At 18.1% G+C, this 20,287-nt stretch overlaps 1 protein-coding gene across 1 annotated transcript; it reads left to right on the forward strand.

The window, feature by feature from the left end:
* Window positions 1-642: 642 nt before the first annotated feature.
* LOC107964702 lies at window positions 643-19,721 on the forward strand. The gene is made up of 11 exons (XM_026441697.1): window positions 643-663; window positions 740-937; window positions 1,050-1,191; window positions 1,272-1,495; window positions 1,707-1,838; window positions 4,940-5,022; window positions 7,668-7,872; window positions 16,942-17,083; window positions 17,402-17,595; window positions 18,688-18,864; window positions 19,198-19,721. The coding sequence occupies exons 1-11, from the start codon at window positions 643-645 to the stop codon at window positions 19,351-19,353; spliced, it is 1,674 nt and encodes a 557-aa protein (XP_026297482.1). The 3' UTR covers window positions 19,354-19,721.
* The last annotated feature ends 566 nt before the right edge of the window (window positions 19,722-20,287 follow it).

Genomic DNA, 20,287 nt, shown 5'->3' on the forward strand with positions numbered 1-20,287 from the left:
ATTTATATGTAACATTTTTTTAAAAATATTTTAATAAATCTTGAGATTTTTATATAGTTTTTAAATAAATATGTCATATACAGTAGCATTAACTATGTATCAACCGAACACAAACAAATCCAAATATATATTTCAAAAAAAATGTTAAGTTAAATATTTATTTATTCATTAATACTTATTTATTTATTTATTATTATATTATAATTATAATATAATTCAATATAATTTTTTATTGAAAAAAAATAGTTTTTATTATTATCATATTAATTTTAAGAAAATATTAACTAAGAGTTTAATAAACAATATATTATTATTATATTAATTTTGATTTTTTTCATCATTTGAAATGTTGAAATTGTATTTGAAATGATGAATAAAAATTGCAAAAGATTTAATATTTTTCTAAATTAATTTTATTAATTAGTAGCAATTAATCTTGAAGTTTGCTTTATTTATTGAAACATTCTGAATTTATCAATCAATCTTCTTATATTTCCCGTTTTGTGAAATTAGACGAAATATTAAATTAATTTTATTAATTTTAATAAGTATTATTAACGAATTTAAGAATTTTTAAATTAATAAAAATTGTAATATTTAAACTATAAGAGATAATAGATTATTAAGCTAGATTCCTTAAAAATGAATTGCACTGAAGAAGAGGTATAATTTTCAATATTTACTAATAGTTCAAATATAATTTCAAATATTTACTAATAATTAATCAATTTTTTTTTAGTTAATGAAGACAAATGTCTTTCAATTACCTATTCTAATTCCATTGATAAAAATTTTGGATGTATATCTGATATTAAAGCAAGAATTAAGTCCAGATGAATTTTGCATTTTCTTATTTGTTGAAAAAAAATCAAAGGATAAGTGCAAGTTTGATTTCAACCCAATTGAACAACATTTTAATGAAATTGAGGAACTTAGGGTGAAATTACATTTTTATATAACAAAATTTTTAATTAATGTATATATATATATTAATTAATTTTAAATTTATATATATATATATATAATAGTATAATTTTCTTTTTATATAGATTATGCCAATTTCGTTGCAAAGTATCTTCATCGATTTGTTCATGAATATAGTTCGTTATACAATTTTTTTAGAATCAGTAAGTAAAGATTACTTGGATAAACAAAACTGTCGTAATTATAATGATTTGCATCAAACGATGTGTAAGTTCATAATTTTTTATTAATTCTTCTTTTTTTTTCAAAAAAACTTTCATATTATTTTAATAAATTTAATATTTCAGTGCTTGTATACATTTTGTCATACAGAATATTCAATATATTTTTTGAAGATTCAATTGATTGTTTTGTTTATTTTAAAGTAAAAAAAATTTTAAATTTAATTGGTTATCTTCTTCGTGCAGAAACTCCGAATTTTTTCCTGGAAAAAGGTTGTTTGACATTTGAGGAACATTTTGTAGAGCAAAATCTTGTGTTCCCATTATTAGAAGCAACACCATATTTAGAGGTTCGATTTTACTACAATTTAGTGACTTTAAAGCAATTACAATTTTATTTATTTTTTATATATATATATATATATATATATAATAAAATATATATATATAAAATTATATATATATATATATTATATTATATTATGATATATTATATATATCATATATCATATATCATATATCATTAAAAAATAAGAATAACATATAAGTAATTTTTTAAAGAAACTTCAGGAGCATTTGAAAAAATATTTACGAAATATAAAAATTCCTAAAAAGGAATCAACAACTCCCATGTTTATGAATGTCTTAAATCGACCAAAAACTCGTTTAAATGTGCCTCCCAATACACCCGAAGTGAGTAATTTGTAAAGTTGAAAATGTATAAGTATTATATCTAATTTAATATATTTATTTCTATTGTCATAATACAAATATATCTATATTGTAATTGAAACTTTGATCATTACCGATTAATTGTTTTTAACATTTTTAATAATTTTGAAATTTAGAAAGAAAATTATTTTAATCAACTTTTTCTGTAATAAATAATCAATTGGCTTTATTTTTCGAGTTATAATTTAAAAAACATTCAATGCATATTACATATTGAATTCTATGTTTACGTGATAGTATATGTATCAATTCTGATTTCTATTTACTAATTATTTACACATAAACAGATGGCAATCGGCAATAAATATGTATAATAGAATTTTTCGAAAAAAATTTTTTTTTCCAATTTAAATGAAATCTTTCTTAAGATTTCCTCTATATTTTAAGCTGTTATCTTTATAAAATTTATTAGAATATATATATTCATAAGATATCTTGGAGAATTAATTTTAAAAGTCAAAATAAATATAAAAGTTGATATGTAAAAATATTGATTAAAATTTATTTATTAAGTTATAACATAATTTACAGTTTGCTTATTAAGAATTTAATAAATGAGAAGTTTTGTTTCGCATTACATTGTAAAAAATAAAAATGGACTTAGAAAATGAAAGTCTACGAATTTTTAAATATATACATATATTTTTAAATATAATATAAGGTAATACAAAGTGTCTCAAAATATAGGAATTCGTTAACCAAAGATTTTTATTTTCAACATTTTCTTTTGTTATGGTTTTGTTAAAAAAACATTGGTTAATTATAAAGCGTGTAATCTACTAGAGTTGCAACGATAGTATTATCTATGTATGTATGTGTTATCGAGTAAACACAAATAAATTCAAGCAATATATATCGAAAAAAACATACTGAATATTATATATTGAAATTATTCATCTTTTATTCCATATAATTTTTTGTAAATAAAAAATATTTATTATATTCGATATACTTTTTTCTGCATATATTGCTTGGATTTATTTGTGCTCAATCGATAGCATATAGCGAATTATTATCGAGAGTTGATTAGCTTATGTGCTCCGTTATTTTTTATTAATAATTTGTAACAAAATTATAACAAAAATTTTTACAAAGAAAAATGTTACATGAAATTATTTCAAGAATTTTCAATTAACAGATTCTCATATTTTTAAGATATTATATATGCAATATAGACAAGCACAAGTTAATTTTTAGTCTACAGTTAATTTTATTTGCTTAATTCATTATTTAATTTGAATAATATAACATTTTAAATATTCTATATTCCAAATTATCTTTATTTTCTATTTTCCAAATTAGTAATACAGTATTGAAATCTAAAATCTCATATCGTATTTTATATTCTTAGAATATTTGCAAAATTTATTTAATGAAATAAAAATAAAATAAATAGATTAAATAAATTAGTTTATTTTGACTATGATATCAACAATTGAATATTTGAAAAAATTTTTTAAGAAATTGAATTTATTCCTCTGTAAATCAAAAATAAAATTATAATTTTTACACAAATTTTATTAGTTAGATCATTCATTCTTATTATTTGTCGTATAAGTATAATGTTATAAATTAAATAATGTTAATAAATTTTTAAATATTTTAGTATTCCAAATTACCAATATTACAAATATTTCTTTTAATAAGCAAAATTATTTTTAAAAATTTATCCAATCGATTGTCATCTGCTTAGAAATATTTATTTTATTTATTTCTATTAATGCTATGAAAAAATCGAAATATTATATATATATATTAAAATATATTATGTATCGACAAATATTTTGGATCGTACATTTTCAAATATTATATAACTTATTAATTTTTATCGTATATTATTTTTTCTATACGTTTTCTATTAATTTTATTATATTTTTTATTAATTAATTTCTTATACTTTATATATTATATATTATACTTATATATTATACCTTATATATTATACTTTATATTTTAACATTTAAATATAATGTTTTTGGATAAAATTCAATTTTTCACATTTCATATAATCTTTTATGAATTACATACCGAATTACATTTTATTCAATTAGAAAAATAAAAATATTATTTAATAAACTAATTCTTCTAATATTTTAGAAAAATTTAAGTTTGATACAATTTTAAAAAAATTATTCTGTTTTAAAGGTCGCTCAAGTTTTATTATGAGTCATTGTTATGTTTATAAATTATATGCTTTACATAGAAATATTTTATTAACTAATTCATTAATTAATTATGTTACTTACTTAAACAATTTCGAATGAGTTTTAAAGAATTTTAAAATGATTTTTAGATTAAATTATTTTTAAGTAACTTCGAATGATTCTTTTAATATTATGAAATATTTATATATATATGTAGATATACATATATAGATATTAATAAATATATTATTTAAATGTAATTATCAAATTAATTCAAATATATGATTTGATATAAATTAAAACAGTTAACAAATCATTAAGATTTCCTTTTTTGAAGACTCATATCACCTGGATAGGATTTGTCAGTGACGAAGTTCGCACGAAAAATTCCAAGATCGAATTATCTTAAACCATTGACGGAGATAAAATTAGAATCATTACGAAAAACCAACAAGTTAAATGCAATGAATTTGTTAAAAGATGCGAATAAAAATGCTCCAAATTGTTTCCAACGTTACAAATTTTTAGAGAAATCAATTGAAAAACAAAAATCAAAAACAATTTTTGTACGAAAATCAATTCCAAACTTTAAGGTGAAGAAAATTATAATATATAATAATTATAATATAACTATAATTAATAATAATACTTATAAAAATCATATTAAAATTTGACTTTTTATAATATTATTTGATTTTTATTACAATTTTTATTATCTTTAAAAATAATTTCTTTCATTAAATTTTTTTTATTCAAAAAATAAACATAATTTTAGATAGGAGAAAATATTTTTTAAACTTAAAAGAATGTAAGACTTTTATTATGGATTCATTTTGATATTACATTTCTTAAAGATTATTTTTCTATTCGAAAAATAATTTTTATCTCCTATGCTTTTTAATTATTTATTTATTTTAGCCAGTCGAAATAAAGCATACAACAGCTTCAACATTAAGGGAATGTGCTCATGTAATCAACCTTGAAGAAAGAGAAATAAAAAAGTAACTACATATACATATATTACTTTATTACTACGTCATAACTATATATTATATATTATATATTAATATATATATATATTATATATATATATATATATATATATATATATATATTCAAAATTCAAAATATATATATATTTCTTCAAAAAAAAAAATATATATATATTAATCATAAATATTTATATAAAAATACAATTTTAAATATAATATAATAGAAAAAATTGTTTAAAATGATACAACATATTTTATAACATATTTCAAACAAAATTGATATCGATAAGGAAAGAATATATATATATGTTCAAAATTCAAAATTACTTATTTATAGAACTACATTTAGCTAAAATATTTAAATATTGTGTCTAGATACACATTTGATATTAATAGTCATTAGTTTTGTCATTAGATCATTAAGGATATATTGTAATTTTTTAATTATTTAAAAAAAACTATTAATATATCGAATTCTACTTATACGTATATATTTTTTTAACAATACAACACTATGCAATCATCACTGTAATATGTACATAAACATAAATGAATAAATATCAGTATATTTAATATTTTATTTATTCATAGATAACTTGAGCAAAAATAAAATATAAATTAATTTCTGGGCTATAATAAGCAAAAATAATTTTCTCGTTATACATATATATATATATATATATATATATATATATATATATATATATATATATCATAAGAAATCATAAGAAATTTTCTAATTAAATTTATAAAAAAGTGAGTAGATATAAATATAATGGAATCTCGATTATTGATAATAAGAAGTAATGTATTCGCAATAATAGCAGATAAACGTATTCAGATTATACAATTTTAGCTTTTCTAGTACAAAATTTTATATATTATAAATTATGTTTGATTCTTTTGCGCTGTCTCCATTTTTAATATCATAAACTTTCTCCATGGCCTTTTTAATGTTGCATTATTGATATTTGATTAAATATTTCTTATAATGATAACAATAGTTTAAGATTAATTTTTATAAAATTTATATTTAATTTTTTATGAAATTTTATTATTTCTTCATTTATATTAAGTAAAGCATAATATTAATTTTTATAGCAAATCTTTTTTATACATTTTTTTGAAACATTTGATTATTCTATAATTAATTATTCTATAATCCATTGAATGTAACAAAAATACATTATTTTAATAAATTTTTTTTATTTAATATTTTGCAATTATGATATGAATTAACATTTTTTAATAACTATTAATAGTTTTCTTTCTGTATTTGTTTTTCAATTTATTTTTAATTGTTATTAAGAAGCATTCTTTATTCAATGAAAATAACATTATCCATTCAAAGATTGATAGATAGATTGATATAGATAATTGGCAGAGCATTCATATTAATATTTTTAAAATATCAAAACATTCTTATTTTTGTTATTATTAGTACTGGTAATAATTAAAATCCAGTAGTATTTGCATAAACAAATGCAGTAATACTATCTTTATTCATTTTTCGCTAGGAATTGATTTATCACAGCGGAAAACTAAGACTAAACTTTTTTGTGATTTTTGTGATTTTTTTCATTCTGTTTTTATCGGTATTATAAATATTTTTCAATGCATATTACTCTTCTTGTAAAAATTTAAAACTAATTTTAGAATGTTAACAATAGCTGTATCTTAAAAGTTTTTTTTTACTATTTAACAAATATTATTTAATTTAAATTTTATCAATCATTATTCACTTTAAAATTAAGATCTCTTTTCAATTTTTCATTAAAGTTTTTGAGCTTTTTTACATATTAATTTTGATATAAATATTCTTTATCTTTATATTGAAGAAATTATTAGTAGAAAGTAATATTTAAGTAATATTTCCGTTTAAACGACATTTCCAATATGAATAATTAAAATTTAAAAACTAATAATAATTGAATGTCTAATACTTGATGTCTAGTTACATCTTGCTCATCTAAAATGTTCTATTCATAATCGAAAAGTCTGATAAATCATTTTCAAGAAATTAAATTATATTTATCAAACATTAAGTATGTTCCAAGTACTAAGATATTTTATATAAAAATATAAAAAAATCAATTTGCAGATAAAAATATTTAGCGTAGAAATATGATAATTATTTTAGATACAATTCAGATAATGATTTTAAAAAAAAAGATTTTAAAAATATTGAATTAGGTTAAATTTTAAAATTCTCCGAAAAAACTACTAATATTTGCAATTTTTCATAAGATCAATTGAAAATTTTATGTAGAATACTCTATAAATTTTATTAAGATTGATTATTAAATATTTGACAATGATGATTGTATTAATTACATATGTATAGATAAAATTCATATAATATTAAAAGTTTTTCATTATTCGAAAACTAAAATATTTTTAAAAAATTGCATATTTTTCCAATTCTTTTCTCTATTCCAAATTTCATGTTAATTAACTATTAGAATTTTTCGATTTTTTATATAAAATTTGTAACATCTTTAACATCTTTAATTGTAACATCTAATAATACCTATTCTATGTCGAAAATAAAATTGCATTCTCATATTTATATTATTCTTATATTATTATATTATTAGTTTTTTCGTTTTCAAATAATTCTTAAATATGTTTCTGTTTGATGTATGAAATTTTAGATTAAAAGCATTAACAGAAGGGAGTGTAGATCCATCCTTGATATTAAAATTAGAAGAAGAGAAACGGCAGCAACAAAGAGAAGAAGAATTACTGAAAATAAAAGAAAAACATCTTTTAGCATTGTTAACTCGCGAGAATGCTTTTATTGCGAAGAAATTGTTATTAAATGATATTAAAGCTCATGCAGAAACAGTACGAAAAGAGGTAAGGTATAGAATGCTAATAAATTAATACAAGTAGTGACATAATGGAATTTGAGATACTTTGAATATTGTATAACATTATACAAAATCATAATCTTTTAAGCTAAATTAAATAATTTAAGAATTTTTGAAAATTTTGAAAATCTTGAAAATGCTCATTAGAAAGTTTGAAACTTTGAAACTTTGAAACTTTTATTTTTGCTTTTGAATTAAAATCAAATAATATCGTTTCAATTTTGAAAAAAAATCAAAAATAAATAAGAGTAAAACAAAATAATTAAAAATTTCAAATTTGTCGAGATTTTTACGACTTTTAAAATAATAAAAATTTTCAAAACAAATAATCAATTTTTAAAGCATTAAATTTTATAAACTGTAAATAATTCAAGCGTTTCAAATCTCTAGTCACAAGTTAATTTAATATTGATTTGGTAGAAATTAATATTAGAATGAAAAATTGATTTTAAACTAATTTTTCAATATCAAAATTCTTTTTTTTTTTTTCTTCTTTTCATCATAAGAATTAAACTTATTATAAGAACATAATTTGCAATTCGATTATTTTTTGGAAAAATCATGTTAAAATTTTATTAATTTTTCATTTTATTTAATATAATATTTACACAATTGACTCACGCATATATATATTATAACATAGAATAAAATAAAAATATGAACAAAATAAATAAATCAAAATATGTATATTTAAAGCTATATATAAAGGACAATGTAATAGATATATCGCGGAATAATACGTTTTATAAAGAAAGATTCAAATTTAAATTCCAAAAATTTATATAATTTTGAAATATGCAAAGTGTATAGACTAATAAATAAATAAATATATATATATATATATATATACATATATATAAATATATATATACTTGATACATTTGGAAGTCAAAATAAATATAAAAATTTGTTAAAAGTTTATTTATTAAATTATAAATAATTTTGATAAATGAAGTAGATAGAAAATGATAAATAAAATAGAAATATTATGACGATATGATAGATATAGAATCATTTCATTTTATTTTAGTCTTATTTTATTTAACACAAACTTAAATTACTTATAAATTATAATTTAATGAAAAAATTTTACTTGAAATTTTTATGAACTAACTTTTTTTTGTTTTAATTTTTAAAATTAACTATTCAAAAGTTTCGCGAAATATAATAGTTTGTATATTTTGCATAAATATATTTCTTTTTTTTATCTAATTTCATTCTAAGGATTAAAAATTAATTCTCGAAAAAATATCATAAATTGTGTTAAGTAGTAAAAGATTTATCAATTATCTGAGCTAAGATTATATGCAGCTTATGAGTTAATTGTGACTCATATTCCTTTTCACTATAAAAGAATGACTTTTTTTATACCTCTAAAGAAAGTAAGTGTTACAAATCTTACCAATAATAGACTATATATATTCTTTTTTCAATTTTCATATATTTCATATATTTTATTTCATTGACTATGTACATATTAGTTAATTTATTTATGATGGAAAAATCAGTTAAGAACGAGAGTAACAATTAGAAAAAAAGAAAGAAAAAGTTCTAACTGAGATCTAATTGGGAAGCAGAATCGTGTGGCTCGTTTAATATAAACAATTAAAGAAAAATCATAAACAAAAAATAGTATAGATATAATATAAATCACGAATTAGCATGATATTTATAAAAAAGAGAGAAAAAGAACTCTAAATATAGTTTCATTAATTTATTGATTTCCAAAATATAAAAGGAATTGTGTTAATAATATCTAGTATAATAATATTTATAAAATAATGTATTAATAATATATTATCTATATATATAACTTTCAATGTGTACTAAAAATTTTTCATTAATATCTTGAAAATCAATAAATTTCCGAAACTAAAATTTTATATCCTCCTTTTTCATTTTTACTTCAAATATCATGTTAATTTGAAATTAATATCATATGAAATTTTATATCAAAAAATTATATTTTTTTCTACAATTTATAATTTTTATAATTTTTTTTATAAAATCATTATCAATAAATTAAAATATTTTGTTATTATATATATATATTTGGAATGAAAATGATTGTCTTTAATTGATCTATGATTTTTGCATATATTATAGAAATTAATATTTTGAATAATTAATGTTTTTTCTTTGCATATTATGATTGTTTGATTTTAGTTTTTTCCAAAAAAAATTATTATTACTTCATATAATTTCTGTTACATATCTATGGTTGCATATACATAAGCCAATGTTTATAGATCCTTTGGATTTGCAGAATGCAAAAATAAAATATAAAACAATCTTTAAGCGACTGAAACTTATAATTATTGAAGTTATAACGATAAATATCATTAATTATATATAATTATATTAGTATTCATTATAATTATTAAATAAATATTAAATTTGAGATATTATAAATTCAGATATCATGATAAACAAGAATGTTAGATAAACAAAAATGTTAGAATAAAAGATGAAAAAATATTAGTGATAAATATTATTTATAAATTCTTGTTTTCCACATTATAATTTAGACATATATTTAAAAAATAATATAATTCATATTTACAATATATTATCTATATTAAAAAAATAAATCACATATTATGATTCATTAAATAGAAAAAAAAAATTACACATGGAAAAAATATTTTAATATTTAAAAATATTAATATTTTTTTTTTTCAGTTTTAAACTGTCGAATTTTAATTACATTGTTTAATATATTTTAATTATATATTATTATAATTCATATCGCATATAATTACAATGATGATAAAATAATTCAATTAGCAATTGAATTAATTGAAATTTTTGAATTGTATAATTTCAATTATTTTGTAATCACAATGCAATAAATTATGATTCAATACGTTGACTGCTACGGTTCTGTTCAGGACTCCGGTGTAAAAGCTAATTTAAAAAAAAAGCTAATTTAATTTAATCATATTATATTATTAAAATCTTCTATTACAGTACATAGTATTTATCAAAAAACATATTCTATTGATATAAGCATAGCAATAGAATATGTTTTTTTGAATTGCGAATTATATCATAGTTGATTTATATAACAGAAAGCTCTTTGCAGAAATCAACTACGAGTTAATTCGTGTACAGATATGGCAAGTAAACAAACTACGAGATAACTCATAGTGACGCAATAACGCAAACTACGAGTTATTTCGTAATTGGCAGTTAACGTATTAATTCAATTAGCATTATTCTATTATAAAAATAATATAGACAAATAATATTTGCATAATTATGTTTATGCACCTACAAACATGTACAAATATGTAAGAGAAATTATGAAATAATAACAATCTTATTTTGCAAATCTCAAAAATTAATGCAATAATAACATAAAAGAACAAAAATTATAATAATGATAAAATTAAATAAAAATAATTTTATTTATAAAAACGCTAATTAAAAATTACAAGATGCTTTATTGAATTAAAAATTAAAAATTATATTATGATAAACATATAAATCATTTTTTGAGATTATTTTATTAATTTTTGATTTAATAATAGGCTAAGAAAGACTATGTTTTTTATTGAATTTTATAGTATAACATTATAAGTAATCAATTATAATAATTCCTATCTATACTTTCCAATCTGAACTAACAAGATAAATTTTGATCAACAAGACACTTACAATTTAAGTAAAAATTAAGTAATGATGATTATTATTTTAAAAAAGATGAGATTAAAAATTAAAAATATAAAAACTAATTGTTTACAAGGCGAATATATATAGTTTTAAATGAATAAAAAAAAGTCACTTTAGATCATCAAAAAATTATTTTGTTTACATATTTATTATATCTATATTGCATGATATAAATATTACTTAAAATGTCTTATTATGTATCTTATCATGTAATCAAATTAATATCTATTATATGTTTTAAAATATTTAATGTCAATCTTCTTGTTATTACTTTTTTTTTCTAATAAAGTATTTTTTCTAATAAACATTAGAAAAAAATTTTTTTATGCAACTTATACATGATATAATAAGCTTCCATAAATTTTCAATGAACATAGTTAAGAAATATAAAATAATCATATAATCAGATATAAAGATATTATTTAGTAAAAAATATAAATTAATTTATTTTGTAAATATTTTAACTATTAAATAAAAATAAAATAATAATTTATTTAACAGTTAAAAAACATAAAAAACATAAAAAACAAATTATAAAAAAATAGAAATTTTTTTATCACATTTTTTTAATTGTTTTTGCAATTCATAAATCTTTTACTATTTGATTTGAAATTTTCGAGAGTTATTTTTTATTCTATAGAATTTAGATAGAAAAAAGAAATGCATACATACTTATGTAATACATTAGTATGTTTCAAAAAACTTTTTAAATAATTGATTCTATTACAAAATAATATTTTAGTATAACACAAAACAATAAATTTAAATAAATTATTATAAAATTAACATCTTATAAGTATTCATAATTATTCAGTTATTATAAAAAATATAAATAATTTTACAATAATTAATATTTTGGTAGGCTGCTTTTACATCTAATAATATTTTGCAAATAATACAAATAATACAAATTTACAAATAATAAATAAAATATACTATATACTATTTTTTTTAGTAATTATTTCTTCTATATTATTTCAAATATTCTTAAATTTTCTTTTTAAAATTTTTTTATTGATTATCTCTTGATTTCTCAATCTTTTTTCTGTCCATAAATGTTCAATGATATTTTTATATCATAGAAATTATTATATCTATTAATCATTATATCTATCAATCAGGCTAATCATAGATTTATATTAAGAAAAGATTTTAAGGCACTTTTAAGACAAAAGAAATGCATTATAAAATAAGTTTGAGACTATAAGAATCTTATATTTTAGATTTTCATTTTAAAAAAAATAATTATTTTTTAATTGTAATTTAGAAGCATTTGATGATTTTTTAAAATATTTAAATTGTTGTGAACGTGTTTTCATTCATTATTCCTTCAATGAAAATTAAATCATAGATACCGCAAGCAATTATACATCTTCGTATTATGATGGAGCCTTCTTCGTGCTTAACTATTATTGTTGTTTAAAATTTTTTGAATCGAGTTCCATATTTGATTTTTTTTATAATGTATCCATCTAAATATATTGAATTTGTTTTCATTTGAAAAAATAAATTTCCAGAAGCTTATATTTCAATCAATGTATTTTTTTGCGAACTCTAACAACTTCATTCAATTCTCTTTATTAATTAATGATTTTTTACATGTTATTTTATTATATAATAGAAACATTCTTTTCGTAAAATTTTTTGACAAGTTTTTATAACATTTTATTTTTTAAAACATTGTACAAATGTTATCACTAACTGTTAAATTCCTTTTAATTTCTCAAATGATTGCTTTTTCTTTTCTATTATTCAATTATTATTAACAATGATAAAGTACTGTGAAGTAGAAATGAAATTCTAAGAGAACTTAGAATTCTGTAAATATTTTAATTCCACGTTCACAAAATTTCTATGGTACGAATACTTGTTAATTTTGTAATAATTTATTTAAGTTTATTGTTTTGCTAAACTAAATCGTTATTTTACAATAAAATTTATATAAATATTTAGTTAATAACATATATCCCCATTAACGTGTTTAGAAAAATATCGCTTAAATAATTGAACAAATACGAATATTTATAAAATTTGTAGATATATTTATACGAATATTTATATTTATATTTATATTTATTTATTTATTATAAGATTCACTATACACATATATATTTTTAAAGCAATTTAATTTTGTTAATAATATAATTTTGTTTTGTTTTGTTTAATTATTAATTATTTTATAATTTAATAAATAAATCTCAACCATTTTTATATATTATTAATTTTTGTGTTTGTTTTGGCTTCTAAAATTGATTTTTCAAATTATTTACGAATATATATATATGGGTGTTAATAAACATGTGGGACATCTTTGGAAGGTGGATTTTAGGCATCAAAATAATGAAAAAAGTTCATGAAGTTATAACCATTAATGAGTTTGTATTAAATAAAGCGAGATGGCGAAAGAGCGAGAACGCTTAGATATGCGGTAGTATCGTACAATTATGTCGCTTGCGTACTCCTCAATGAAAATAAACATATTGATACTTTTTTATAATATAATATATATAATTAATCATTTTAAATAAATTTTAGTGTAATGTAATATAATATACGAATTATGTAACTTCTATTATGTAACAAATATCTTATACTATATTATGAAACAAAATCTTATAAGGAATAAGTTTTAGTAAATTCCAGAATATTAATATATACACCACTTTATATAAATCCATAAATAAATTATTTTATGATACAAACATATTATTTAAATCCATAGTTGAATTGTTGTATGACACTTAATCTGCCTATTTTAAATCCATAGAAGCAAATCAAAACACAGTCCCATAAGATTTCAAATTAGAAAAATTGAATGTATTTTTTTACACATAACAACTTGCTAAGAAAGTCACTAATAATACTTGAATTAATTTGAAATTCGTAGACCAATTGAAGCATTAATTGAAACACTTTTGTTTCTATTTCATTTAAATTCAATATTTTTTATTTCGATATGAGATTACTAAAAGAAAGTTGAAATTCAATATTTTATTTATATTTTAATATAATACTTTAATATTATACCATTATCTTATATCCATTAAAAAAGTTATTTAAGCATTGCATTTTTCTTTTTATATTATTATTATATATTAGATTTTTTTTTATTTATTATTCGTTAATTTCTTTAAATAAAATTATTTCGATTATTTATTTATAATTATTTAAATTTACATGAAAATTATTTAATTAAAACTTTATTTTAAACAAATATTCAAATATGTATTATTTCACCAAATTCTGAACTGATTCCGTGACACGATAATGTATTACTGAAATAACATTGCTAACAAATGAGCGTTAGAAAAAGAGATTTGAAAAACTTGATGAAAGAAAAAATGAGATAGTAATATTCAAAATTGAATGTTATGTTTGTGTGTTTTAAGTATAAGAATACGAAAATCTAGGTCAACAAATTTTTCCGTTTCTAAGATAATGTTGCTTTGTTCTGGATTCAGTTCATTCGTAACATTCATGTAACATATATTAGAAATAAAAGTGTAAAAATAAAATTAGTGAATTTGTAATATTCATTCAAGCATATATAAAAAAAACAATGCGATATTTATGCATTTTTTATGAATATATGATATTAATAATATTGATATTCAGATCAATTATTATTTCTCTCTGCAGAAATAATTTAAGAATGAAAAATATTTAGTGTAAGTGAAATAAAGATAAATATTTGTATGATTTGATCGAATAATTTAATAATGAAATTCAAATTGATTTAAGTATTTCGGACTTTCTTGTACATATAAAAATAATTAAAAAAGCAATTGTGCATAATATATTAAAATATATTTCTAATTCAAAATCTTAAAGAAGTGTGTTTTGATTTGCTTCTATGAATTTTGATAAACACGACAAGTTGAATGAAATACAACGATTCATTTATGATTTTAAATGTATAATCCATTATATAACTCCAAATATTGTAGAATTTGCTGTAATTTGTTTGAGGTAAGTTTCTGTTAAATAACTAATTATATAGATTTTAATTTGCATAATTAAAATTTTACATTATACATATTTATGTATATTGTATATTATCTTATATTGAAATTCATTTGAAATAATCAATTGTATATAAAAAAATATCAGTATATTTATTTTCATTAAGAGGCTCCGTTATGTAAGCGACATTGCAATACGGTACTGTCGCGCACTCACGTTTTGTCGTCCTGCTCTATCTAAATTATAAGCATTTTAATTTATTAAAATGCTTATAACTCATTAATTAAGTCTTATTAAAACATATGTATATATAAACTTTTTTCATCGTTTTGATGTTTAGAATCCATCCTCTAAAGATGTCTTACATATTTATTAACACCCTGTAAATATATTAATAGTTTGTACATAATTTATACGTCCCAAAATTTGTTTTTGTATTTTTGAATTTTCAAATTGAAGATTTTTTTTTTAGATACATTCATTTCTATTCTTTATATATATATATATATATATATATATATATATATATATATATATATTTATTTATTTTGATATATTTTACGTGGTAAGGAATCATATTATATTGCTTTGTCAATAGCGATTATGAAATATAAATAAAATATATCTAAAATTAATAAAAATTCTTATTTTAACTTGTATCATTCATTTTTGTTATATAAATAATATTACACATTTAAAATTTATATAGTTTTTATAAAAAAATTAAATGTATGAAAATATCCTAGACTCCACGATGTTAGTTATAAATTAATATTTCAAAAAAACATATTAACTTGTGAATCATGGTTTTGGTTTTTTTGACAAATTTGAAAATTTTGAGTTTTCGTTAGTCTGTTTGTTCTTATTTTTTGACAATTTTAGCTTCTAGATTAAGTGCTAAATAATTACTCTCCTTTTTTCTTCATTCCATAATTAGATTTTTAAAGATATTGTTCCTAAGGAAACATATTTTTTAAACAAGCGGTAAGATCTTGAATTATCTGCCATGTTTAATTTCAACTTTATATAAATAATATCTTTATATAAATAATATATCATAAGCATATACCATAATCACAAATGTTAAATATTTAATGTCCGTATTATATCCAATGGCCATACGTTATCTAGAATTATCCATTAGAAAATATGTTATTCGTAAAAGTTTTATTTCATTCTTGTAAATTAATTAACAGCATCATGTTATTTGCTTCAACTTTTTTTTAAAAATAATTCGCAAATAAATTTGATTCTCGTGATAAATAAAATATTAATTTATATATAATATTGAAATATGTATAATATATAATATATAATATAATATATAATCAAATATTATAAATAAAACAAAATATTATTTCGCAAAATAATAATTATTTATGAATACATATATAAATTTATTATTTTGTTTTCATAGAAACAAAAAATTTATGAAAAATTAGAGAAATGGAGAGAAAATCATAATAAAGAAGTAATGGAAATGGTTGAAAAATGCCGTGAAATCGAACAAGCTTCTCGCATAGCTTTCAATATTATGATTGATGAAAAGAAACAAAGAGGTATATTTTTAAACAACATTTATTTTGTCATAGATATTAATAATAAACTAAATAATAAACTATAAATTACTTTATATATATACAAGATTTTTTAATATATTAATGTATTTTTTAATATAAAAAAGAAAAATATTAAAAATACGAAGAAGATTTTTTTATAATACAATATTGCAAAAAATATTTAAAGAATATTATGATAAAAATATTATTCCTAAAAATATTTAAAAAAATTTTTTAAATAAATGCTAGAAATATTTATTTAATTATTATTTATTTTAAAATAAAGTTTAATGAAATACCAATAATTTTTCGAATTAGCTGCAGAAGTTACCGAAGAATCTCGGCAATTGAAAGCTCAATTGATAAAGCAAAGAGAGAATGAAATTCAAAGAAAAATCAAATTAATCCAAGAGATTAGAACAATTCAATCTTTACGAGAATTACCCTTTAAGGATTTCGATCCAACTGAAACAAATGGCTTCGGTCTTCTTTGCGAAATGTCTTTAACGGAAGTTCATATCATTTCTATTCAATTAACAATAATAAACCATTAATATTTATATTATTAAATTGAAGTTTATTTTAAGAAATTTTGTATAAATTTTTTATTTTTTAATAGTTCTTTTTATATATTTTTTTATTTATTAATAATTTTTGACGAATGAATTCCAATTTTAATTTTAAGAATTTAAATATTATAAATTATAAATATGTCTTAATATAATTTTAACATCTTTCTATATTGATTAAAGTTTTGCAAAATATTTAAAAGGATTAGTAGAATTAAAACCTTATTAATTCTTAGTCATGATAGATCTTATGTAAACGTAAATTTAATTTATAATAAAAATTTTAATAAAAATGTAATTAATAATCATAACATATATATTGAAATATAATATTGAAAAATATAGTATATATTGGAAAAACTAGAAATTTACATGAAATATATAGTATATATTGGAAAAATTATCTGATTGATAGAACATTTCTATCAAGTCAATGTTTAATATTTGTATTTGTCATCATATATATATGTATATATATATATATACATATGTAACAAAGTTGTTACATAAAAAAATCAATTACAGCTTATTTATTAAATTAAACAATTTAAATTTACGCTAGATGAAGAGAAATGAGAACGTTATATAACGAATAAGGATCTCATTTTATTTTAATTTTGATGGATATTTTTGTGACATATATTCACATTTGTTCATTTTAGTTTTTAGAATCGATTCTCTAAAATATATTAATATCCTGTATTAATATTCTATATTTATTGATTTATTGTTATTTTATTATTATTATTTTATTATATATTATGTATATATTTATTACTAATTATATTAAATTATATATATATATATATATATATATATATATATATATATATATATTTATTAACATGTATTATTAACATTTATATATCAATAATATGTTTTCAGAGACATTTTTTTCTGATATTATGAATTTTTAAAATTAAAACATATTTTTGAATTCATCAATCGTCAAAAATTGATATATACAAAAATTAAATAAAAAATTAATGAAGAATAAAATTTCAGTCAAATTATTATATTATCAATTTCTTTTAGTTGAAAGAGAGATTATTTTGGATGAAAATGAAATTAGACGAAGAGATCAAAAATAGAAAATCTATCATTAATCGAGAACGTGAAAGGCAGAAAAATTTAATCAAAGATACACGAAAAGCACTCGAAGAATACAAAGCAAATAAGTTAGTTGTAAAATTATTATTAACTATCACGATTGTAAAAAAATACAAAAATTTTATTGATAATTATTGATAATATAAATAAAATTAGTAAATTATAAAATAAATCTAATAAATAAAATTAAAAAATTAATAAAAACAAAGAAAAAAATTGTTGCATTATATATATTTATATTTTATAATACAAAATTCATATCAAAAAAGAAACTTTGACGAATATCAATAAGTAATGTATGATTTGATAATTCGATAATTGATTAATATAATTAAAAGAATATAATTTATTTTTAAAGAAATCACATTAGAAGAAATGATAAAAATTTCAAAAATAATTTTTTATTACAATTTTTATAACAAAATATATTATAAGAATCATTTACTTGTTTTCAGATATGACAAATCATTATCAAAACCACAACAACAATTTCAACATATTACTTCATCAAAAATAGATGCATTGCGTAAAAAAGTGGAAGAACGAAAAGCTTTAAGATTAGAAAAGAAAGGAGATAGGAAACTAATTTGAAATCACTAAGTCGATTGCAATAAATTAAATGTATTGTTATATAATTCAACAAATATTTAGCATGGAATAATAAGGAATAATGATACAAGAACTGATAATTTTCTTTACTATTGTTTTACTAATATACAATAATTTTTACTATAATACGTTATTAATTATGTTACATCACTAAATAACGTAAAACTATAATTAAAAATTGAAAAGTCATAATTGAAAATTGCTATATCATGATAGCATATTACAGAATCATGACATCTAAAAATATCATTACTGTTGATTAACCGTCAATTGTAAATATAATAGAATCTCTATTATTGCACAAAAACTATGCAAATATTGAAGTTCATATAAAAAAAGAAATAATCAATCATATTTTTATCAACAGCTTATATAATATATTTATTTACATTTATTTATGTTTTTTATGAATTTATAACGATATTATGAAATTATGATGTTAATATGTTACACCATCCTTTCCTTTGTAATTTATAATAGTAGATACATTCAATATTAGGAATACAACAAATAAGATTCCCTAAATAAATTCAATAATTCAATAATCAAGGTATTATATTACATATTAGTGATATAATTAATGATATATTTTTTTATAAGCATACATGCATAATAAAATTATTTTAAAATATTTTAGAAGAAATTAAGAGAATTATTTGAAAAAATATAGTCTCTTAAGAATATTATTTTCAATATTGTAAATTATTCTCAAGAATATTTTTTAGAAAAATATATATATTATTTTTTAGATTATTGAAAATGATCATATTGAAAACTAAACAGTAGTTTCAACGCGATATCCATTTGCCATATATTTTTGAAAGCAATTTTCGAGAGTTATATAATAATAATTAAATATTATCTATTTAACTATTTTAATTATTATTTTCATTTTTATATTTTTATATATATTCAG

The sequence above is a fragment of the Apis mellifera genome, linkage group LG7 (genome assembly GCF_003254395.2).
Source record: "Apis mellifera strain DH4 linkage group LG7, Amel_HAv3.1, whole genome shotgun sequence".
NCBI classification, from domain to species: Eukaryota; Metazoa; Arthropoda; class Insecta; order Hymenoptera; family Apidae; genus Apis; species Apis mellifera.